General features: G+C 40.4%; 1 protein-coding gene across 3 annotated transcripts in view; it reads left to right on the top strand.

Moving 5' to 3' along the window:
* GALNT1 (polypeptide N-acetylgalactosaminyltransferase 1) overlaps window positions 1–26,100 on the top strand; it is a 418,536-nt gene that overhangs the window by 132,909 nt on the left and 259,527 nt on the right. For all 3 annotated transcript variants that reach the window (XM_072152986.1, XM_072152985.1, XM_072152987.1), the window contains one exon: window positions 21,031–21,197. In XM_072152986.1, the coding sequence (XP_072009087.1) occupies window positions 21,031–21,197 (167 nt within the window). The remainder of the gene's footprint in view (window positions 1–21,030; window positions 21,198–26,100) is intronic.

Genomic DNA, 26,100 nt, shown 5'->3' with positions numbered 1-26,100 from the left:
TCGGCGGAACGATCTCTCCCGGCCAGGTGTCAGATAGATAGTGTCTGATCCTGGCTTCAGATTGGTCCCATATGGGCGGTAGCTGGATGTAAATATTTTTTTTTCTTGTATTCTTTTCTTCTTCTTGTGCTTTTTTTTTTCCTGTTTTTTTCTTCATTGCATATATAATTCTTTTCAGAAAGTTTATGTCAATAAAAATTGGTGTTATCATACTGTCTATATCGGATGGGGGTTTGCGGCGAATGAGAATAGGCGGATGGTATCTTGAAAAATTCAATGGGAATGGATAGCATGCATATTCTCAGTTGGAATGTATGTGGCCTAAATCTTCCAGTAAAGAGACACACAGTTTGGAAAGAGGTTAAGAGAAATAATTGTGACCTAGTACTCCTACAAGAAACGCACTTGTTAGACAAAGATAATTATAGATTCACTGACTCCCAGTTCCCGACAATATTTTTTGCGGCAAATGAAAAAAAAAAAAAAGAGGGGGGGAGTACTAATAGCCATAAATAAAAAAGTAAAATTTAGATTGATTAATAATATAAGTGATAAAGAAGGTAGATATATTATATTGGAGTGCGAAATTTTTGATGAACTATTTACCATAGTTAATATCTACGCGCCGAACGTAGGCCAGAAAAAGTTTGTATTGAAAGTATTAGATAAAATAAAAGATACCCTTAAAGGCAAACTTATATTAGCTGGGGATTTTAATACGGTGATTGATTCCCGGATACACCGCTCCAATAGAATTAATACTTCTCATATCGATCTTAAAAAATTATTTATTGATCAAGATCTGCATGATATATGGCGATATGCACATGGTAGTGAAAGAAATTATACCTTCTTCTCTAATAGACATCAATCCTATTCCAGGATAGACTTTTTTTTACAGTAAAAAAAGAATTATTGAATAGAATTCTAAGTACAGAAATTCTCCCTATCACATGCTCTGATCATGCACCAACGACCATGACTGTAATAATGCATAAAACCCCTTTTTCCAATGCTAATTGGAGATTAAAGTTTAGGACTTTAAAAAAATATACAGATAGAGTTGAGAAGGCTATACAGGAACATTTTTACCAGAAAGAGGCAAACTTGTTGTCAACAGTGACACTTTGGACATCACATAAAGCAGTAACTAGGTGCCTTCTCTCAGAGCTAAATCATCGCTTAAAAAGGGAAGAAAATCAAGAGAGAGATTCCCTAATAGGAAAAATTGCATGTCTAGAAGAATTACATAAAAAATCTCCTACAGATCAAATCAACATTCATTTATTAGAGTTAAGACAGCGTCTTCAACAGCTTATGGAAAAGGATTATGTTAAGAACCTATATAAATCAGGAATGACAAAATATAAAGTAGGATTGAGGGCTAAAGAAGTATTATCTAATAAACTAAAGAAAGAACAAATCGATAGGAAAATTGATAAATTAATATTTAATGGTCAAGAAATATATGACCCACAAAAAATATTAGATCGGTTCAGTGATTACTACTCAAACTTGTATAATTTGGCATCAGCCGGAGAAGTTGATAGTCCTTCAAACGAAAGTATGAAGGAATATCTGATGACCCTGGGTCTCCCAGAATTGAATTCTGGTCAAAATAAGATTCTGGACGCAGCATTTACGCTGGGAGAAGTTAAACTGGCTATTGAAAGATTAAAAAAAGGGAAATCCCCGGGCCCTGATGGTTTTTCGAATGATTACTATATTGAAATGAAGGACACCTTGATACCTCACCTCACCAACTTGTTTAACACATTTAGGGCAGGGGAGAGAATACCAGAGGAAATGGTATTGGCAAAAGTAGTCACCATACACAAGGAAAATAAAGATCCAACTCGTCCTGATAATTATAGACCAATTTCCCTTTTTAAATAGTGATCTAAAAATCCTTTCGTCCATAAAAGCCTCCAGACTGTCCCTAGTTATAAATACATTGATAAATTTAGATCAAGTAGGATTTATGCCGAGAAAACAAACTAGGGACGCTACACGCAGAATAATTAACCTAATACAATTAGCGGGGCTTCAGGATTCCCCATGTGCAGTCCTGTCAATTGATGCTGAAAAAGCATTTGACAGGGTGCACTGGGGGTTCCTCGAAGCTGTCCTGATTCAATTTGGTTTCTCCTCCATATTTTTGGGATTAATAATGTCCCTATACTCTTGCCCGAAAGCATATGTGTCTGGAATGGGACTTATTTCGAAAAAGTTCTCTATATCAAACGGAGTGAGGCAGGGATGTCCTCTATCTCCATTGATTTTTAACTTAATGATGGAACCACTAGCCCAAGCCATAAGAAGAAATCCAGGCATTCATGGGATCAAAAGCAGAGACTCAGAACATGTGATAGGGCTATATGCTGATGATATAATCATCACTTGTATGGATCCACTCTCTTCTCTAGAGGAGATAAGGAAAACTATTGCTAAATACTCTAGTCTATCCTATTATAAAATAAATGAAACAAAAAGTAATATTTTCTTAATAAATGAAACTAGTTATCTTAAACAAAAAATCAGCTCAAAGTTTTCTTTTGCCTGGGCAAAAAACGGTACAAAGTATCTGGGAATTATGTTAGGACCTACTCTGGAAGTAATTATTAATTTGAACAGTTCGGACCTGATAGATAAATTAAAAACTTTGATTAAAAAACTACCAAATTCATTATCATGGCTTGAGAGAATAAGTGCCATCAAGAGTAACCTACTTCCTACAATACTATACTATTTTCGTTGTATTCCCCTATCATTTGCAGAGTCCACTCTCAAGATAATTAAGAAAATTTTGATCCAGTTTGTCTGGAATAACAAGCCTCCAAGAGTTTCCAGCCAAACACTATATGTGAATAGATGGTGGGGAGGGGCAGGCCTCCCGAATATATTGATATATCATCAAGCGGTAATCTTGGAGGCTTGCAAGAGATGCTGGATAGAGAGCCCTCCGGAAAACTGGATGCAGATAGAGGCGGAGTTTGCGTCATATGAGTTATTAAAAGATCTGCTCATAGCTACTAATTTGGATCTAAAGAAAAATTATATCCAGCTTCTCGATACCACAAGGTTAATGCTTGTGGTATGGATCAAATTTTGTAGAATACAGCAGAGGATTAAAAAATACTTAATACTTGAATCATCAGATATGAGAATGGCCACTCTGAGTGCCTGTATAATCGATATAAATCTGAACATCTGGAAAAGGCAGGGGGTCTCAACATTAGCTGATATTTGGACTGAGGATGGTATATGCACGTTTGATCTCATAAGGGGAAAATTTGATATTCCAGCTACAGAATTTATGGTGTATGCAAGGCTGAAATCCTTCTTAAGATCGGTTAGAAACGTTATGTGCATTGGAACTAATGAGTTAAATCCATCCAGATTTTTTAGGTTTTTGACATCAAAAGCTAAATACAATGGTGGTATATCAATAGCATATTCAGAACTTGTGGAGACCTCTAGTAATGGGAAACTTGGATACATGACTATATGGGAGCAGGAAATGGGGAGACCTTTTCCGTTAGCGGACTGGCTTAATGCTACTAGAGGGATTAATAAGAATACGTTATGCTTAAATTATTATGAGATATTAATCAAGATTCATATGAGATGGTATACTCCTCCTGCACGGCTTGCTAACATGTTTTCTGACCAATCTGATTTATGTTGGAGACGTTGTGGGAAAAAAGCAACTCTATACCATATATTGTGGTCATGTCCTAAGCTAAGTAGCTACTGGCAGGGTGTTGGAAAAATTATAGAACTAGTAGCAGGGGGCTCCCTTGGACTCTCACCAGAATGGGCACTTTTGAACATTGTGACAAGGGATTTACAAAAAAAATTTTATAAATATAAATGGGTTATTAATAAAATCTTGACAGCAGCTAGGGTTATACTTGTTAAAAAATGGAAGGATGAAACCAATCCGACTATTACTGAAATAATTTCTTTAGTTAATTCCACATGGAGAATGGAAAAATGCCTTGGGGAACAAGGTATTATAAAGAGTAACGAGCTAGATGAATTGTGGAAATCATGGCCAGGCTATGATAGGAATACGGCATAAAATCCCTCTCATATTTGATGATGACACCAGAGAGTCAATCATAAAACCTATTTTTTTTTTTTTTCTTTTCTCTCCTTTCTTTTCCCCTGTGTTTTCCTTAATCCTTATTCTTTTCTTTTCTCTTCTTTCTCTTTTTCTTTTTTTACATCTTCTACCTCTTACAAGGTGCAGTGAATATTGTATGAATTATGTATGATATGCAACAATTGAAATGCAATTGCTGTTCACCTTCTGTCGAGTTTAAATATTGGAACTATATAGTTTGTATTTTTTGAAAAAAAAAAAATAATAATAATTGTCTACGGATCTCCGCAAGGTATGAGCTCATCCAATGCAGAGATTTCTTCCCGTGTAATGTTGGGATGTAGGAGCCCAATAGTGGTAGAAGAATTGCAAAGTGTTTGTATTTCATGTTTCACCGCCGTTATGGATGACCCAATATGTGGGGCATCCACGCCGGGTGTGAAAGAGCTGATGTTGCGCAATTGAAATTGTTTAAGTGACAATTCAGCATTGGGTGTCATATCAGACTTAGTATTGGCAGGAAGGTTACAAAAATAATGTTTAAGTTTAATAGATCTAAAGAAGTGCTGCAAGTCTATTTCAATTTGGAACCAGTCCGGCTTGGACGTAGTACAGAAAGATAGTCCTTTGGAGAGGACAGACAATTGGTAATAAGTTAGTGATTTAGAAGATATATTTACCACTGATTGGGGTTCCTCTTCCTGAGGGCCATGGGTGGGTTGACTTGTTTCGGCTTGGAACGTGGGGTGTTTTCTTGAGCGGTGATGTTTGCGTCCTCCTCTTTGAGTACTATGTCGAGTTCTTGTTCTGTAGGTTGCTGTGTCCCTAAAAAAACAGCTGTATCGTGGTTTGTAGTGCCTCTCTTGGTATCATCTTAAGGGCCATTTCTCCTTGCGTTTTGTGGTCGTCCCTTGCGTTTCTGGATATCTCTTTGATGAAATGGAGAGTGATTGTCTTGCCAACCATAGATTTGGCCTGTTTTATAATCATCCAGATCCCGGTTCCATTTTTTGCGTTTGGTTTCTTCTTGTTCCTGTTTAAGTTGAATAATCCTGGTCTGTATCAAGTCATGATGTTTGGAGAATTCCTCTTCAGATAGTGTTGTTTTAAGTGTAGAGTCCGTTGTTTGTATTTTAAACTTTAGTAAATCAATCTCTTTTTTTCAGAAATTCTATGTTGAGAAGTATCAGATCCCTGGAGTACTTATTGGAGATCTGTGAAAATTTATCACAAAATTCATGTCCTGCATGAAAAATGTGGGTGCGATTCTCGCCCGCATACCTCTTGGTATCATATGTGATTTGTACTACTCAAGTGGAGTTGTAGGGTCATAATTCTTTTGGAGTCATTTTCAAGTTTGCATTTAAGTACGGATATAGCTGGGGTGGTAAGAAATGCAACGTCGATCGGTGGGATCATCTTGATCATGTGATCACATATGTTTGCTATATAAGATTGCTGTTCACCCATATCACTAGGCTTGACAAAGGATCTCAGGAGCCAAAACGTTGCTTCTGTACATTTTTTTTGTACTCTTAAAAACATGGAATAAAGATCATCACTTTTTCCACTTGACAATCCACGTCTTGGAGTGCTGCTTATTTTCTGCTGTCTACTTGGAGGATCTGGAGCCCGATCTCACTAAGCCTGCACCCAAACTTCTCTTTTACAAGAAAAATGTGTGCTGTTTTCTAGAAGTAAGTTACCTTACAGATACATCCCTCAGGCACCTATGGGTTAACCCACATTACTGTATTGGTGCCACGATCCAGATCGCCCATTTCCACCACTACAAGAAACTTTTTATCTCACCATTCAAGTCACAGGACCACGATGTCACAAGGGGCGGCACCGGGGGGTGGGCCGTGTGTGTGTCCGCCTGGTGACGCGCAACCGGCACAAGCAGGAGGGGAAGGATTCTGCAGGTCTTGCGAGAGCCGGGCGGGCGCATGCGCGGCACGCTTCCACTTTGCCCATACACGAGACCTGTCCAGGTGAGCCCTCTCATGTAACTTACCTTTAGAGTTTAAATACCGCTCAGCACTCACTCATATTATACCCCTGAGGAAGCCCGAGGAGGCGGAAGGCGTGGGGCACCATCTTTTACCCTCCCTATGTTTACATGGTGATATCATTTTCATACTATTGGGATGCTATGTGTTTGACTGCTTATGGTTAAGATGCATTTATTCTCATGTTCAAAGGCACTTGCCACTTTATCTCTAGATCTATGTGCACAGGCTAAGATATCTCTGTATTTACTTACAACAGTGTTGGTCCACACCGGACCGTGTGGGGGCTGTTAGCATACTGTGCATATTAGACGCAGCTATGCATTTTCTAATAAAGTAAGAATTATTGTTACAATTCACTTTATGCTAATCATTTTTTGGCTAAGTTGCTTTGCACATCCCCGCTGCTTAGTTCATGTGATACAGTAGATACTTGGATGTGAGGCCAGTCAGTTCACACATTCAAATTTTCATTCTGTAATCTTAACATTCCTGATCAATCTTCTCCAAATACTTCTCGGGTATTGGACTTTCTACAAGTAGGCTTTGATAAAGGTCTAAAAACCAGCTCCCTAAAGGTCCAGATTTTGGCTCTAAGTGCGTTTGTTGATAAACCCCTTGCAGAGCACCAATGGATCAAAAGATTTGTTAAAGCTACCTCACAAATTAAGCCTTCCTTTAAAATGACCATCCCTACTTGGGATCTATCTATAGTCCTTAACTACCTTACTAGTCCACCATTTGGACAACTAGACTCCTCCAGGGGCAGCCTGGGAATTTAAAGTGGCCCTGAAAAAACTTTATATAATATGTATGTGTGTGTATATGTGTACATATATGTGAACTTAGGACTTACTCCGGTGTGTCTACCAGTGATGAAGTATTTGGCCACCTTCGCTTGCTGATTGAGTGTATTGTAATTGGTGCCTGCATCCTCTATGCCGACTCGGCATCTCCCACTGCTTTTGAGACCCCAATTTTTTTCATTAGTTTGGCATATAATAATGGTCTGAATTGCCCGGCGTTTTCTTGGCGTTTTTGCTGAGTAGTCGGAGAAGAGAAGAATAGTGTTATTTCCCATCATTAGAGGGCCTCTCCTTCTATATGCCCTCAATATCATCTCTTTCTCCGAATAATCCAGATACTTTACTATTGACTTGCGCGCCCGATCATCTCTTCCAGCTGTGTTCGAGGCTAGGGAACAAGGGGTTCTGGGTGGTCCAATCCTTTCTGACCTCTCAGACCTCTGTGGCCCCCTGTTGGAATTTTATTGCTGATTATAAAGATTGCAGCCTTTCCGCAATCGCTGCTGAGACCGCTACCTGTATACTTGGAGTTATTTTCTTAGCGACTTCCTTGGCTAATGTGTTTGTTCTGAGGAGTGTCAGTGGCAAAGCTTCTGGTATTAAATGGCACTGATTTTTGCAGAGGGAGGCGGAGAAGCGATATAGGGTTTTTGATGTATATCCTAGTGTGACTGCTTTGGGCTGAGGCTGCAATCTTTGTCTCTGCTTTGTCAGCAGTATTTGTAAATCTGATGGCTCTGTGCCATGTGCTGCTGCAACACATTCTCCCTTTTTAGTGAGGTGAACACGTGGATGTCTTTATCTCCCTCATTATCCCGTGCCTTTGCTGTGCCAACTTACTGTTTTGGTTGCTCTTCGCTCTTTCCTCGGCTGCTGTCAGAGGGTCCCGTTATGTAGGTTGGCATTCAGTGCTGCCCTTGACACCCCGGATGTCCTTGTGTCAGGCTGAGGCGCACGCCACAGTCTGCAGCTGAGTGCTGTCAAGACAGAACGGCTGTCAGGAGTTCCAGCACCTGTCTGATCCCCCCTGTCTTGGTATGCACCTCTGATTTCATGTGCCAGGCACACTGCTTTAGTTTTGGGCTGCAAAGCTGCAAGCTCTTGCCTCCTTACTTCTAGGCGCCGGTACCGGAAGTTCCCCTCGATTTGGATTTTGTGCCAGGCTATTGTGAGGCAATTTTTTTTTTTTTTTCAGAAGGCTTAATTAATATAATGGTTGAGCAAACAAATTTGTACGTTGATCAATTTTTGGTTACACACCCTGAATTTCTTTTGTGAAGCCAGTTGACCACAAAAAAGGGCACACACACTGGCCTGTTATGTTTTGGCACCGATCAGCGGCTGCCGGTTTGCAGAATGAGATGCGACTGCTACAAAAATGACTTAATGAAAAAAAACCTTTTTCTTTACCAAAAAATTAAGAGATGCAATCAACTGCTCAGTGGTCACTGGATGCACACACAGAGGAAAAAGGGAGAGACTGATATTGCACACTGCTCTGCATTCTGTTCAGAACTATAATGCAATGTATAGAACAGTGTTCACCAATTTGAACCTCTCTCCAAAGATCCCTAGTCAGGACCGACCAACCAGTTCGATCATTTTGGCAGGTGGTGTGATGTCACCTCGTCATTAGGAATAGAGGGGTGGGACCCCATGGACCACGTGCGAAGATGGCTTGAAGCAATCTTGTTGTCAGCCATCTTGCCTCATCACCCTGCTTTAAGATAAGATAAGATAATCCTTTATTAGTCCCACAGTGGGGAAATTCACAGCGTTACAGCAGCAGAGAGGGTACAGAGAGTGAAGTACAAACTATCACAACAATAATATTAGGGATAAATGAACAAAAAGAAAACTGACCGACCAGTCGGATCAATCTGGGAGGAGTCTACACAGCATCTATCACCTCCTGCTTTGCCCCTCCACTCAGCCGGATATTTGGGGTTCTGTCCCTGCACACGTTTTGTCAGATTGCAGCGTCTAGCAGCATTCTTGGGGTGGAAAGGTATGCCGGACCCCTGGATCACTCTGGGTTTACTGTCAGACACCTCCTCCCCCATAATGTTGCCGATTGAATTGTTTGGTTAGCCCACTTTTGGGCAAGGGTATCACTCATCTGTAGTGCTCCCCTGTTTCAATCTCTGTTCCAAAAGAAAACCCTGGCCTGTGGCACCTTTAGGCATATGCATAACAGCCTTTTAAAGGCACTGATTAATCTTAAATAAAAAGACGTGGAGTGCACGTCTCTATACAGTGATTCAAAGACTAAAAGATGTGCATGTGCTAACCACCATTCATGTGTAGCCCTGATCCTGTCTGCGGGAGAAATGCAACAATTTCAAAACACATCTGCATACAGCAGTATAATAGGAACAAGGGAGGGGGAGACTTTGCAAACCAAATGCTGCAGCCCTATAGCCACGGTCTGCTATAAATATCTAGCTTATAATGTGGTGCAAATGGCACTGCATAATTCTTTCACCATGGTGGTGATGAGAGGGCTACAACATCAAGCGATGCCAGCAGGATAGTTGCAGGACAGCACTTCCCAAGTGCCCCCAACTGCAAACAAGGCCTGTCCTCAAAAGAAATGGTTTGTCTGCTTTAGAGTCAGGAAGTAAGAGTTAGTCTTACCAGGACATTGCCAATTAGGGCTTCTGTATAAGCCTGTGGAGACTTCTAATAATATAAATAATTCCTTTATTTTTATAGCGCACACAGATTACGCAGAGCTTCACAGAGTTTGCCAAATCAGTCCTTATAGCCATTGATGCTCCACTAGGGGAAATATGCAAATATCTTTTCCAGAGTGGAACAAGGTAAACAATTGCTACCTTGAAAGTTGCAATGTACATATCTGACCACATAAAACAATCACAGCAGCCTGCATGGACTTCTATGCCTCCCCATGCAGGCCGCTGTGATTTCATGTGATAATATGAGGTGATTTCATGAGAAATATGCTTGGTGTACTGTCTTCTAATGCTACAAAAGCTATAGGACCTGCATTGTCATCCTGGTCACATGACATTACAGCTGCATACAGATATAGAGTGGGGAGGAGCTGCTAGATTCAGCCCGAGGCCATGCCCACCTCGACTCGCTGACCGCCCGAATCGCCAACAGTGTCCTTACTTTAATCTATGGCAGAGCAAGGGAACAAGGAGTTCCCTGTTCTGCCATAAACGATCGGGCGGCTTCCTGCCGCTGGCGGTGCATAGTGTGACGTGGCAGCATGTGATGTCACTGCGCCGCGACATCACACCGCCGCCTGTAGCGGGGCGCCCCCATCTTTGTTTACATCCACCCTTAAACCGCGAGGGAGGATGAGGACATCGCGCATCGGGGGAACGATGGAAGGTGAGAATAATTTTATTTATACCTAGCACTGTATAGTTATTTATTATAGAGGGCTGTATGTAGTTATAGGGGGACTGTATGTAGTTATTATAGGGAGGCTGTATATAGTTATTCTAGGGGGACTGTATATAGTTATTATAGGAGTCTCCATACAGTTATAATAGGGGGTGTGTATTTATAGGGGGACTATTTATAGTTGTTATAGGGGGTGTGTATATAGTTATAGAGGGGCTGTATGTAGTTATTATAGGGAGTCTGTATACAGTGATTGCTGGGGGAGCTGCATATAGTGATTGCTGGGGGAGCTGTACACAGTGATTGCTGGGGGAGCTGTATATAGTGGTTGCAGGGGGCGTGATTGCTGTTCCCTGTCTGGACCACATTCAATGGGGGCCCCCACCATATTTTGCACCCCGGATCACTTATCTCCTTGTAGTCTGTAGTTTGAAACTGCACTCTGCTCACAATGTCCTGGCAGAAAGTATCCAGTCGGCACCGTGCTGAGTGCAGGGGACGTGGCTACAGGCTCAGAGCAGAAAGACAAACTCTCAGCAGTTTCGCACAGAAATCCAGAAATCAAGGTTATGGTGGCACTTATCAATCTCTGTTGTGCCGAGTCTGAGTGCATCCACAGTAGGTCTCAACACCGAATGAGACCAGAGAAAATAGAGCAATCTTTTTAAATGGGTGTGGGCACAATCAAAAACGGTTTCAGATGTACAGAAGTAACACGTTTTTTTAATTTATAATAGTTTCTAAAATATGACAGACATTGAGTAATAATTAAAATGAATAATGTAAACACATCTGCGTACAAATCATGTAAAGATCTTAATATAGATATAGGAACTTAGTTCGACCTTAATTGTATGTGTATCTTGTTAACAGGATTCCTTTAGAGCTTTGTAAACAATTTTGTAAACAATTTTGTAAATGATTTTGTAAACAATTTTGTAAACAATTTCTATTCCTTCTGATACTCAGAGACAATATAGCGGTTGATTATCTAGATATAGTAATATTAGTAGTCCCGTACACAGTGGGGAGTCCTATGTCCCAATAGAAAGATTCATAAAGATGAAAAAATTCGTAGAGCTGAAAAATTCATGGGGATGAAAAAGTACATAAAAAAGAAAATTGCATGCATTAAAAATAAAAATAAAAATGGATAGTTAAAAACAAATTTGTTTAAGAGTAAATTGGTATCCAGGAGGCTTTTATGTTGCACAAAGTGTAGGGCCCTACACTTGTGTAGACTCTTACAGCTATTTGCCAAAATATATAGGATGTTTAAAATCTAATCACTCACAGTTGGTTGATCATATGCGTCTTTCTCTCTGTTCGAACTGGAAACGTTCACTATTGTGGAGGTTTTGGTGATCGTTTTTAATATGTGATGGCGTCCTCCACGTGCAGCGGCATCTGTGTATATCCTCCGGGAGCGCTTCCACGGGAAACAAGTTCGTACGTTTCACACTCCTCACTCTCCTCCCTTCACGGTGTGGACTCCGTGCCTGCCAGATGCCGCGGGGGATGTCACACCCGAGAACATGCAACGTTCCAAACAATAGGCTCGAGCCCACCCACGACTCGTAGGTGAAAGTTTTCTTGTATTTGTATCGAGGGTGGTGTAATGGATCAAATTGTGAGGATATTTAGGTTCTGTAAGAGTCCAGTAATTTGTGGATAATGGCTAGACGCATTTCAAAGCGCAATGCTTCTTCCTCAGTAGCCTTGCAGTTGTGAAACCTCCTCATTGTTGTGTGTGGTTAAATATCCATTTTGGGTTAAACATTGACTGGTCTGGATCCATATGGAATGGATCGGACTATAGAAAACCAGACCTGGACCAATTTATTTATACTCTCTTAAAGCAGCATCTGCTCATGATGTATGTGTCAGAGCGAGTCTTAGCAACATACGGACAAATTCTGATCATAGTAAAAATATATATAAACCCTCATAATGGAAAAATTAATCAGAAAACATAGAAATGGAGATAGGATAGAATCAGAAAATCTATTTATATCTTTGTTCTTAACTATGAGTTTTTGAATATATGTTTTTTATAAGAAATCCTTGTAAGTAAAGTTGAGTGACTATGAAATATGTGTCTCATTTTGTTCAAAGGTGGATTCAATAATGTCTATGTCATGTCTTATTCAGGATTAGGGATGGGGGAGGCCGGAAGATGGCCACATGTGCTGGTATACAGCCGGACTAACGTGGCTAAAGTTACGGCTGCCTCCTTCCAATGCTTGTATGTTCAGCCTTATAGAAAACCAAAAATTTCCAATTCTGCATTAAGGCCCTTAGGTAACATTGTTTCGAATGTGAAGATATATCTTGATTCTATCCTGGACATTTTGGCAATAAAATTTCCACCTCTCCAGTCCTTTTTGATAGACTGTATGGCACAAAACTTTACCCCTGTTATATCCATGTTATGGGCTATTTTAAAGTGTTTCGATAAAGAATGTGTCTCTAATCCTTTTCTGATATTTCTTAAATGTTCTGAAATTCTTTCCCTTAGGGGCCTGATTGTTCTCCCTATGTACTGTTTTTTGCAAGGGCAGGTTATAATATAGATTACCCCGCTACTATTACAGGTAAGCAATTCATTTATGTTGTGTACCAATTTGTTGCTGCATGATGTAATTTGTTGAGTGCGTTTTTGAAAAGAAGTTTTTTTACAGCAGATGCAATCACCACATCTGAAGAAACCTTTTAAATTTAACCAAGTTTCATTCAATGTTTTTGGTTTGGTTTTCACGGATGGAGCTATTTGTGAACCTAGGTTGGGGGCCTTAGTATAGATTATGGGTGGTTTGTTAGGTAGGATTGAATAGAGAGTTTTGTCATTCTTTAGAATGTCCCAATGTTTGGTGATTATGTTTTGTAGTTTTTTGTGTTGTGTATTATACGGTAGAACTATTTTACTCTGGTTTGCTTGTATGGCATTGGTAACTTGTGAATTTTCTAAGGATGTAGTTCCTTCTGAAGATGTAATATTTTCTGAAGATGTGATTTTTTCTTTTATCAGATCGTCTCTATTTAAATGTCTGGCTTTCTGTAAGGCTGATGCTAAAGTTGTGGTGGTATAGCTTTTTTCTTGAAACTGTATCGTTAGTCGGTTAGCTTCCTCTTCAAACTTTTCGATTGTTGTACAGTTCCTCCTCAGGCGTCTGTACTGGCCAAAAGGTACATTTTCCAGCCATCTAGGAAGATGGCAGCTATATTTGGATATGTAACTGTTTTTGGATGTTGGTTTTGTGTATGTGCTGCATTCCAATTTATTGTCTATTATGTCTATCTGTAGATCTAAAAATTCGACCCGTGTTCTGCTTATGTTCGGGGAAAATTGTAAATTAAATGTATTATTATTAATTAGTGAGATGAAATTCTTTAATTCCAATTCACTTTTGTCCCAGATTAAGATGACGTCGTCGATATACCGGTGCCAGAGCACCAGGCCGTCGCCAAGCCTGCCATCTATGGTCAGTTCTTCCCAGTAAGCCATAAATAGATTGGCATAGCTTGGCGCGAACCTGGTGCCCATGGCAGTACCGGATATTTGCAAGTAGAACTCCCCTTCAAAATAAAAATAATTGTGTTCTAAAATAAAACGGATACAATCTAGCAAAAAGTTAATCTGTTCGTGTTTTATGTCTCCCGTTCCTCTCAGGTAGTGTTCAACCGCTTTAATCCCTGCCTCATGTTGTATACATGTATACAGGGAGCTTACATCTAATGTCGCCATAATCCAATTATGTTTCCAATCTAGGTTTTCCAATATTCTTATAATTTGGGTAGTGTCTTTTAAATAACTTCTTGTTTTCTTTACATAGTCCTGAAGGAAATGGTCTATATATTGGGAGAGGAAGAACTTTGCTAGAAGAACTAGAAAAATTCATATTAGAGAAAAAGAGACAAATAGAATCCTGTGAAGAAAATGAGGAATCGATAAGTAGGCAAAAACATATTTGCAATAAATTAGAAAGAGTAGAAAAAGAGATCATAGAGAAAAAAATAAAGAAATTTAAATGGAATCAGAACAAGACATACAACCTTTCCAGATTAGACAACTCCTCACATCAAACAAAAATGACCAGATCACAACAAGAATACCATCACCCAAATTCACAACCCATTGCGATGCAAAATAGATATTCACAACCCATTACAACGCAGAATAGATATTCACCACTTCAGAATGGGAGTTCCCCTTTTCCAAAACAAAGAGAGGAACACTTTCCATGGAAACCTCATTCCACCACAGACCACAACAGAAAAACACAGAATGCCCCTCCCCCACGAACAAGAGCACACAGGACACCAACCAGAAACACATACACACAACAACAACCTTATCACAGCCAATATCACTATCACGACCATCACCAAATGAACCAAAAACGATCCTACCCATACTCACCAAGACCCTTACACAGAACATGGACGCAACCCAACGAAATAAGGAATTCACGACAAACCAAGGATCATTTACCTCAGACATATGCACAAGCAACACAGAGTTCACCCACCTTAACACAAGGAATACATGCCATACAGACACAAACCACAGTGAACCTGGGACAACACACAAGAAAAAGAGAATTAGAAGAGGACGTCGAAACAGACACAACTCCGAAGACAAAAATAGGGAAGATATAAATAACATGGAATTAGAAACATCAGGTATTTTCAATCTAAGTAAAACAACACTCACCAAAAACCATATCAGTCTGTTAAACAAGGGTTTGAAATTTGCACCTAGTCATTCTTTAGATAAGTTCGAAGTATATGTAGGCATAGAGAAGTACATGAGAAGCCTATGCCTAAAAAAATATTTTTTGAAAAATCCATTTGAAAAGACTACTACAGGTTTAGGACCTTATAAACATACTAGTTTAAAACCGAAATCAAAATTTTTTCCTCGGCAGGAAATGAGCAAGGAGATGACATCCTTTAAATTATCTTGTGAGAAGGATGTAAAGAAACTAAAACAAATAAGCAAACAATCAAATCTAACTAGATCAGAACAGTGTTCACTAAAAAACCTACAAAAAAACAACAATATAACCATACGCCCGGCAGATAAAGGGGGGGGAATCGTGATACAGGATACATCAGAATACAATAATGAATGCCTACGACAACTTAAAGATACCAACACTTACCACAGACTCCCACACGATCCTATTGATCTTTACACAAAACAACTAAATACTCTTGTAGAGGAAGCTTTCACAATGCAAATCATAACAGAAAAAGAATATAACCACATTTTACAGAGACATTACAGGATACCCGTTTTTTATTGTTTGCCGAAAATCCATAAGGACAAGTCAAAGCCCCCCGGAAGACCTATAGTCTCAGGGATAGGATCCCTAACAGCTAACCTCTCCCAATATATAGACCATTTCCTTCAGGACTATGTAAAGAAAACAAGAAGTTATTTAAAAGACACTACCCAAATTATAAGAATATTGGAAAACCTAGATTGGAAACATAATTGGATTATGGCGACATTAGATGTAAGCTCCCTGTATACATGTATACAACATGAGGCAGGGATTAAAGCGGTTGAACACTACCTGAGAGGAACGGGAGACATAAGACACGAACAGATTAACTTTTTGCTAGATTGTATCCGTTTTATTTTAGAACACAATTATTTTTATTTTGAAGGGGAGTTCTACTTGCAAATATCCGGTACTGCCATGGGCACCAGGTTCGCGCCAAGCTATGCCAATCTATTTATGGCTTACTGGGAAGAACTGACCATAGATGGCAGGCTTGGCGACGGCCTGGTGCTCTGGCACCGGTATATCGACGACGTCATCTTAATCTGGGACAAAAGTGAATTGGAATTAAAGAATTTCATCTCACTAATTAATAATAATACATTTAATTTACAATTTTCCCCGAACATAAGCAGAACACGGGTCGAATTTTTAGATCTACAGATAGACATAATAGACAATAAATTGGAATGCAGCACATACACAAAACCAACATCCAAAAACAGTTACATATCCAAATATAGCTGCCATCTTCCTAGATGGCTGGAAAATGTACCTTTTGGCCAGTACAGACGCCTGAGGAGGAACTGTACAACAATCGAAAAGTTTGAAGAGGAAGCTAACCGACTAACGATACAGTTTCAAGAAAAAAGCTATACCACCACAACTTTAGCATCAGCCTTACAGAAAGCCAGACATTTAAATAGAGACGATCTGATAAAAGAAAAAATCACATCTTCAGAAAATATTACATCTTCAGAAGGAACTACATCCTTAGAAAATTCACAAGTTACCAATGCCATACAAGCAAACCAGAGTAAAATAGTTCTACCGTATAATACACAACACAAAAAACTACAAAACATAATCACCAAACATTGGGACATTCTAAAGAATGACAAAACTCTCTATTCAATCCTACCTAACAAACCACCCATAATCTATACTAAGGCCCCCAACCTAGGTTCACAAATAGCTCCATCCGTGAAAACCAAACCAAAAACATTGAATGAAATTTGGTTAAATTTAAAAGGTTTCTTCAGATGTGGTGATTGCATCTGCTGTAAAAAAACTTCTTTTCAAAAACGCACTCAACAAATTACATCATGCAGCAACAAATTGGTACACAACATAAATGAATTGCTTACCTGTAATAGTAGCGGGGTAATCTATATTATAACCTGCCCTTGCAAAAAACAGTACATAGGGAGAACAATCAGGCCCCTAAGGGAAAGAATTTCAGAACATTTAAGAAATATCAGAAAAGGATTAGAGACACATTCTTTATCGAAACACTTTAAAATAGCCCATAACATGGATATAACAGGGGTAAAGTTTTGTGCCATACAGTCTATCAAAAAGTACTGGAGAGGTGGAAATTTTATTGCCAAAATGTCCAGGATAGAATCAAGATATATCTTCACATTCGAAACAATGTTACCTAAGGGCCTTAATGCAGAATTGGAAATTTTTGGTTTTCTATAAGGCTGAACATACAAGCATTGGAAGGAGGCAGCCGTAACTTTAGCCACGTTAGTCCGGCTGTATACCAGCACATGTGGCCATCTTCCGGCCTCCCCCATCCCTAATCCTGAATAAGACATGACATAGACATTATTGAATCCACCTTTGAACAAAATGAGACACATATTTCATAGTCACTCAACTTTACTTACAAGGATTTCTTATAAAAAACATATATTCAAAAACTCATAGTTAAGAACAAAGATATAAATAGATTTTCTGATTCTATCCTATCTCCATTTCTATGTTTTCTGATTAATTTTTCCATTATGAGGGTTTATATATATTTTTACTATGATCAGAATTTGTCCGTATGTTGCTAAGACTCGCTCTGACACATACATCATGAGCAGATGCTGCTTTAAGAGAGTATAAATAAATTGGTCCAGGTCTGGTTTTCTATAGTCCGATCCATTCCATATGGATCCAGACCAGTCAATGTTTAACCCAAAATGGATATTTAACCACACACAACAATGAGGAGGTTTCACAACTGCAAGGCTACTGAGGAAGAAGCATTGCGCTTTGAAACGCGTCTAGCCATTATCCACAAATTACTGGACTCTTACAGAACCTAAATATCCTCACAATTTGATCCATTACACCACCCTCGATACAAATACAAGAAAACTTTCACCTACGAGTCGTGGGTGGGCTCGAGCCTATTGTTTGGAACGTTGCATGTTCTCGGGTGTGACATCCCCCGCGGCATCTGGCAGGCACGGAGTCCACACCGTGAAGGGAGGAGAGTGAGGAGTGTGAAACGTACGAACTTGTTTCCCGTGGAAGCGCTCCCGGAGGATATACACAGATGCCGCTGCACGTGGAGGACGCCATCACATATTAAAAACGATCACCAAAACCTCCACAATAGTGAACGTTTCCAGTTCGAACAGAGAGAAAGACGCATATGATCAACCAACTGTGAGTGATTAGATTTTAAACATCCTATATATTTTGGCAAATAGCTGTAAGAGTCTACACAAGTGTAGGGCCCTACACTTTGTGCAACATAAAAGCCTCCTGGATACCAATTTACTCTTAAACAAATTTGTTTTTAACTATCCATTTTTATTTTTATTTTTAATGCATGCAATTTTCTTTTTTATGTACTTTTTCATCCCCATGAATTTTTCAGCTCTACGAATTTTTTCATCTTTATGAATCTTTCTATTGGGACATAGGACTCCCCACTGTGTACGGGACTACTAATATTACTATATCTAGATAATCAACCGCTATATTGTCTCTGAGTATCAGAAGGAATAGAAATTGTTTACGAAGTTGTTTACCAAAGTGTTTACAAAATTGTTTACAAAATTGTTTACAAAATTATTTACAAAATTGTTTACAAAATTGTTTACAAAGCTCTAAAGGAATCCTGTTAACAAGATACACATACAATTAAGGTCGAACTAAGTTCCTATATCTATATTAAGATCTTTACATGATTTGTACGCAGATGTGTTTACATTATTCATTTTAATTATTACTCAATGTCTGTCATATTTTAGAAACTATTATAAATTAAAAAAACATGTTACTTCTGTACATCTGAAACCGTTTTTGATTGTGCCCACACCCATTTAAAAAGAAATCCAGAAATCCCCCGGCCCCAAATCAGAAGTTACATGGTCGTGTCCAGGAGCAACTGAAATTGTGTACCCCAGGACTGATGGAGACAATTTGGACTTGTATCTGTGAAATGCTGTATATTTGTTTAATAACTGGGAATAAGAGAATGTGTTATTTTTTTTATCCTGAGTATACATACGAAACTTGTCATTGTGGGAATACCCACAAAGACCTGTCACCCTGAAAAAATGCTCTAGGACAGGGTCAGGAACCCTTTTGGCTGAGAGAGCCATGAGCACCACATATTTTAAAATGTAATTCTGTGAGAGCCATACACCCCAGTAGATAGGTAGCCAGGGCACATGCCTCCCAGTAGATAGTTAACCACAGCACATGCCCCCAGTAAATAGGTAGCCACAGCACATGCCTCCAGTAGATAGGTAGCCCCAGTACATGCCCCCAAGTAAATAGGTAGCCACAGCACATGCCCCCATATAAATAGGTAGCCACAGCACATGACCCCCCAGCAGATAGGTAGCCACAGCACATGACCCCCCAGCAGATAGGTAGCCACAGCACATGACCCCCCAGCAGTTCGGTAGCCACAGCACATGACCCCCCCCAGCAGTTCGGTAGCCACAGCACATGCTCCCCAGTGGATAGGTAGCCACAGCACATGCTCCCCAGTAGATGGGTAGCCACAGCACATGCTCCCCAGTAGATAGGTAGCCACAGCACATGCTCCCCAGTAGATGGGTAGCCACAGCACATGCTCCCCAGTAGATGGGTAGCCACAGCACATGCTCCCCAGTAGATGGGTAGCCACAGCACATGCTCCCCAGTAGATTGGTAGCCACAGCACATGCTCCCCAGTAGATGGGTAGCCACAGCACATGCTCCCCAGTAGATGGGTAGCCACAGCACATGCTCCCCAGTAGATGGGTAGCCACAGCACATGCTCCCCAGTAGATGGGTAGCCACAGCACATGCTCCCCAGTAGATAGGTAGCCACAGCACATGCTCCCCAGTAGATAGGTAGCCACAGCACATGCTCCCCAGTAGATAGGTAGGCACGGCAAAAAAAAAAGGTAATACTCACCTACCTGCTCTCTTTTCAGTGGCTTATCATCACTCCCGTGCTCTTCTCTATGACCCATTGAGCTATCTCACAGTCATGGACAGATCCAAGTCCAGCAAATAGTAAAAATAAAAAAGTCTGACCGGAGCTCCTTTTCGAACTAGCAAGACTGGTGCCCGCATGGTGGATTTTATATGCACATTTTTATTCTTGCTTTGTGAGTATGTTTTATCTAAATAAATTTTAATCTGTTTGAACATACTACACCATTGCTGCTTGAATCTTCTCTGCAGTAGCCCTATAATTAGTTGAGTGGTTACAAGATAGAAGAAAACGCAACTGGACTGTCTGAACAGTGATCTATTCTCATCCAAGTATCGCTTGTGTGAAACTACACTAGAGAAGTTCCTGAGAGGGAAAGTGGAACGAAACTGTGGATTCACTAAAGAATATACAAAAGGACACAAAAGGAGCTCCGGTCAGACTTTTTTTTATAATCAATGATTTGTCTGAGAGCCATATGCAGCCATCAAAAGAGCCACATATGGCTCCCGAGCCATAGGTTCCCTACCCCTGCTCTAGGAGCTACCCCAGTAAAATCAGTGTAAAACTGCTAGCTTTATCGGCACTGCACTGCCATACCCTTGGAACGCCAGACCAAGCTTTCAGCGGTCCAGGTATTCATGTGGGGCGGTCCGAGGTGCTGCCCTCCTTGTTGTAGCTTCTCCCCTGTTTCTCTCTGCGGTTTTTTAAGGTTACAGGTCCTCTTTAAGTGTCCCCTTAGGCACTGGGATGCCTTGTGGTAAATATGGCACTGACTACCAAAAAGTGTTGTGTAATAGCTCAACTTTCTTATTTGCACATATTTGTTTGTAGATTGGTTCATCTGAAAAAGGACTAATTGTTAGCAAATTTGATTTTATTAGCAGTTGTTTTAAAGCTGAACTTGTCCTAGTATTTGTTTACTTGTATTAGTTTAAATAGATTTATTTGTAAAATTATACAAAGAATTGTTAACTTTTTCCTCCCTCTTCTTCAGATGTAAAACAAAAGTGTATCCGGATAATTTACCAACCACAAGTGTTGTGATAGTGTTTCACAATGAAGCCTGGACAACTTTATTAAGAACTCTGCACAGTGTTATTAATCGATCACCACAACATCTTCTTGAAGAGGTTGTTCTTGTGGACGATGCCAGTGAGAGAGGTTTGTGTCTGAAAATAGATCTACAGATCTTTTTGTCCTTTTTGTCTTTTTTGTTTTTTTTCCGCAAATGCAGACACTGTTCCAAACATGTAAACTAGCTATTGTTTTCTGATTAGTGTTTCTCTCCGCCCTAACCTTTTGAGATTCTGAATTGAAATACATTTACAGACAGTACAACATAGGCTCCTTGAGTTTGTTCCCAAAGCGAACGTGTCATCAGGAATGTAATTTTTAGATGGTGAGAGGTTCCCACAGCCTAATCCTTTTTAAATCAGAACTTTTTTATTGAGGCACAAAAAATATCAAGGACTTATAATTTCCATTTTTGAATAAAGAAACAAATTGACATCTCCCGAGGGGTGTAGAGTCTAAAAACATACAAATACTCACTAGACACAACTCAGAGTTGAGAGAACAGAGATGGCAAGAGAAAAAAAAATAGTATCAACTGGTGTGCCCCAATACCCACCGGCAAACACATCCCTTAAGCCAAAAAATTGTGGGGCGGATGCTTTAATTTTATATTATTTTTAATTGAATGTGTGTGTAATTTTTGTGTTTTTAAGGGACTGTTCTTTTATACAGATCACGTGATCTGATGGTAACATCCCATAGGATCAGGTCGACCTTTTATCTGTGATCTGTATACAGACATGCAGGGGGGATACACATTGTACCTTCTCAGCATGTATCTAACTCCCATTGGGTAATCTCGGTGACGTCATATTAGTGACATCACAGGATCCCTTTGCAGGCTCAGCGCTCAGTTTGTTCAGAGGGCTGCTGTGACTGAAGACTGATATCAGACCCCTGACACAGTAAAGGTTCAGGCTGTGAGTCTGCCATGCAGCGCACACACTACGAAGTGCACTACCCTATTGCCTTGCGGCACGCACACGGCCCCCATCGCCTTGCGGCACGCACACGGCCCCCATCGCCTTGCGGCACGCACACGGCCACCATCGCCTTGCGGCACGCACACGGCCACCATCGCCTCGTGGCAGTATGCAGTGAGAACCGCATGGTCGGGGCTCGCACTCACCTGCCCACTGCTCTCCTGTCCTACCAGGATCCCATAAACACTGGCCTGAGCAGGGCCAGGGAGATTTGGATCTGGACAAGGAACTGCAGCCCTGCAGTCTGCATGTCTCTTCAGGTGGCAACTCAAACACATGTGTGCCAACCGAACCCCAATCTTGTGCACCAAGAAACAAGTAGGCGCAATCACAGGAGCAGTGGTTAGCTTCCTGCTATGACTCCTAATATCTATAGTTGTATATAAGAGGTCTATCTCAATTATGTCCCTGCCTGATGTGTTTCTGCAACAAACCTGTCGATCAATGCGTCATCAGAGGCATACCTGGGTACACTTAGACATACAACACTCATCTGTCCTAGCTATATTGCATTGGCATAGCAGCTAGAGGTTGCTACAAACACATCTGGCACTGTTGTGGCCGTACGTGCTGGGCGCTCCCGCCGGCTATTTCTTCTCTAAGCCACGCCCCTTAGGGACATTCTCAGTGCGAGTCCTCCAATCATCACGGTCACTGCTTCCAGTGACTCAGGCTGGGGCACGTCTCACACCATATTAGCCGTTATCATGTCATGTAAGTAAAATTTTATGACGATTGTATTATGGTACATGGGGAGATAAACTCAGACCGGACCGCAAGTCACTCGGGGAGGAAGTAGGTGGAAGTTAACTAACTATGTAAGATTTCCATCAGAACTGAGTGAGACATAATACAACATCTGAAGATGCACAAGTCTGCATATTGTCATGAGACATGCAGAACGCGTGTAGAAGCATATATGAATATGCACTGCAAGACATGCATGTTTGCCTAAACTTCTGCATATTGTAGAATGACCATCCGGTGTATTACAGGAGCCAGGTAGAAATCTAATAAGCTATAAATGGACCTAGGGCACAGGTACTCGGCCCCGTTCCACCTTGTATAGCCTGCATCTACAAAGAAAGCACTGTGTGTACTGTAATTACATGAATGTATTTAGGGGGAGTGGGGGGGAGACGATTTAGACCATCAAAGAAAACTTGCATAGTTTTATGGAGTCATTTAATCCATGAGGATTTTCGGTGGACATGATGCAGATCCATCGAGACTCCCTCTGGGTGACAAGATGGTTAAAGTCTACCTCTCTGTTTTGTGGCATCACTTATTCAATGCCCTGAAACTTAATGCACATTGGGTTACCCTAATGTTCTTTCCAAATGTGGCGAGAGATCACGGTGTCTTTCTTATTCTCTACATCTTTAACATGTTCTCTGATGCTCACACGAAACTCCTGAAAAGTTTTGCCCGTATATTGAGATGAACACACACACGTCATTAGATACACAACTCCAACACTCCTTCAATTTATGAATTGTTAGTTCCAGGGCATTGAACAAGTGATGCCACACCCCTTGTCATCGAGTGGATGTCAGCTATGGATGCCAACCCGTCCCACTGATGTGTCGCAAGACAGGGTGACGTCACTAATGCAGGAAGTGCTAACGCCTGATATATTGGACACTGAGTGCCAAGTCACTGCGCTCCGCATCCAATATATCGAACACAGGGGGTGAGAAAGGGTTGTATATACCTCAAAACATAACATCAACAAGAATTTACACTTCCAAGAATGCTAAAACAAAAATTATGCAATATTTAGTTACAATCCACAATTGTGCTTAATCACAAATTTTAAAAAAAGCTCCTATTCTGTGATAATCATTTTGTTTTCAGAAAACGTAGCCATCACGAATACAAAAACAACTTTTTCATTACTGCAAAACACTATCTTCATGCAACTTTGCAGCAGCTTTAAAATGCAGAAAATTCAAAATTACCACTAAATAATGTAGCAAGACAAAAAAACAGCACTCCAGCAAGCGGTAGTAAAAGAAGTGGGTCCCTTAACTCCATCAGATGCGACGTTTCGGCCCTGTGAGAGCCTTTCTCAAGCAGTATACAAGTGATATATGGGGGTCATTTATACAAATATAGAAGGGTCACATGACCTTAGAAGACACACCCATTAAACAATATACATAAAGTGTATTATAAAATAGTGCATAAAAATACATTATATATCCAGTGAGCAGACATATAGTATTCACAGGTGTATAAAAAATATCTCTTAGCATGACAAATATACATAATAATGAATGGATATACATAAGAATGTGAATCATTAGTGTTCTAATTGATGCCATATTCAAAGTGGTAAGTGCTAAACATTTACCTATGTGCGAACGCATGATCGTCTCCCCACGTCCTTATAGCGGCAAAAAATAAGGAAATAGATGTAAATGCGTAACGGGCCTGCATGGTCAGCGTGGTCACCAACTGCTAAGAACCCACTACAAGAGCGGGATATCATCTCCATATATAAGTATGCATGAGAATCACATATATAAGTATAAATATTAGACCCGATCGGCCTCATATAGAGGCACATGCAAATTGAATAACCTCCTATATATTGGGGAATCACATGAACGTCCCTAAATAAAGGGATATGGGTACTGTACACTAAATAATGTACAAATCCAAGCTACAGTTTTCGGAAAGTATATTTTCTTTATACAAGTAATTTGTGAGTGTGATAAATATGGTCAAGCGGAGCCTTATACTCCTCAGGGTTGATAGAAGATCTCTCACTTTCTCCAGCCTCATCCCAAATAGCCTACCGTATATACTCGTGTATAAGCCGAGTTTTTCAGCATAAAAAATGTGCTGAAAAACCTCACTTCGGCTTATACACGAGTCAATTAAAAAAATAAATTTTAATACTCACCCTCCGGTGCCCGGTTCCACCGGCGGCGGCTCCCGAAGTTCAGCACATTAAATAAATAAACTTAGTTCTCACCTTCCGGCGATACTCACCCTCGATCCCCGGCTGCGGATGTCTTCTTTCTTCTTTTGCCGGCGGAGTCGCGTCCATGTGATCTCCCCACCGGCGCTTACTATGATGCAGCAGTGTGACGTCATCAAAGGCGACACCGCCGCATCATAGTGAGCGCCACCGGGGAGATCGCATGGACGCGCCTCCGCCGGCAAGAGAAGACAGAAGACGCTGCCGGGGATCGAGAGCCACCAACGAGGATCGGAAGCCGGCGCCGTGGATCGGGGGTGAGTATCGCCGGAAGGTGAGAATTAAGTTTATTTTTTTTTTAATGTGCTCAACATACATGAGGGGGCAGGCTGTATACATGAGGGGGCAGGCTGTATACATGAGGGGGCAGGCTGTATACATGAGGGGGCAGGCTGTATACATGAGGGGGCAGGCTGGCAGACTGTATACATTAGGAGGGCAGGCTGTATACCACTTGGGGCTGGCTGTATACTACACCCTAGGCTTATACTCGAGTCAATAGGTTTTCCCAGTTTTTGGTTGTAAAATTAGGGGTCTCGGCTTATACTCGGGTCGGCTTATACTCGAGTATATACGGTAATAGAGATTAAGCTACAAGTTTTATCAACCACATAGGAGGTTTGGCTTCAAAGCATTCCCTAAGCCAGCCCGGCACCGACCATTCTTATTTGGGGTTAAAAATGGAAATTTTATTTATTTTTTTTGTAATTTATAATACATTTTTTTTTTTTTTTTTTTACATTTTCAAATTAAATAAAAAATAAATGAATTAACTTCCGTATTTTGTTTCGGACGGGTTTATATATAATATGTATATAATAATATGTATACCAACTATGGAGGTGTTTTTTGTAGTGTAGCTTTTTTTTTTAATGGGGAAATGTCATTGTATTATGAATACAGGCGGTCCCCTACTTAAGAACACCCGACTAACAGACGAACCCTAGTTACAAACGGACCACTGGATATTAGTAATTTACTGTAGTTTAGCCCTAGGCTACAATAAACAGCTATAGCA

Source organism: Engystomops pustulosus, chromosome 5 (genome assembly GCF_040894005.1).
Source record: "Engystomops pustulosus chromosome 5, aEngPut4.maternal, whole genome shotgun sequence".
In the NCBI taxonomy this organism is placed as follows: Eukaryota; Metazoa; Chordata; class Amphibia; order Anura; family Leptodactylidae; genus Engystomops; species Engystomops pustulosus.
This window is presented reverse-complemented; position numbering and strand designations above follow the sequence as displayed.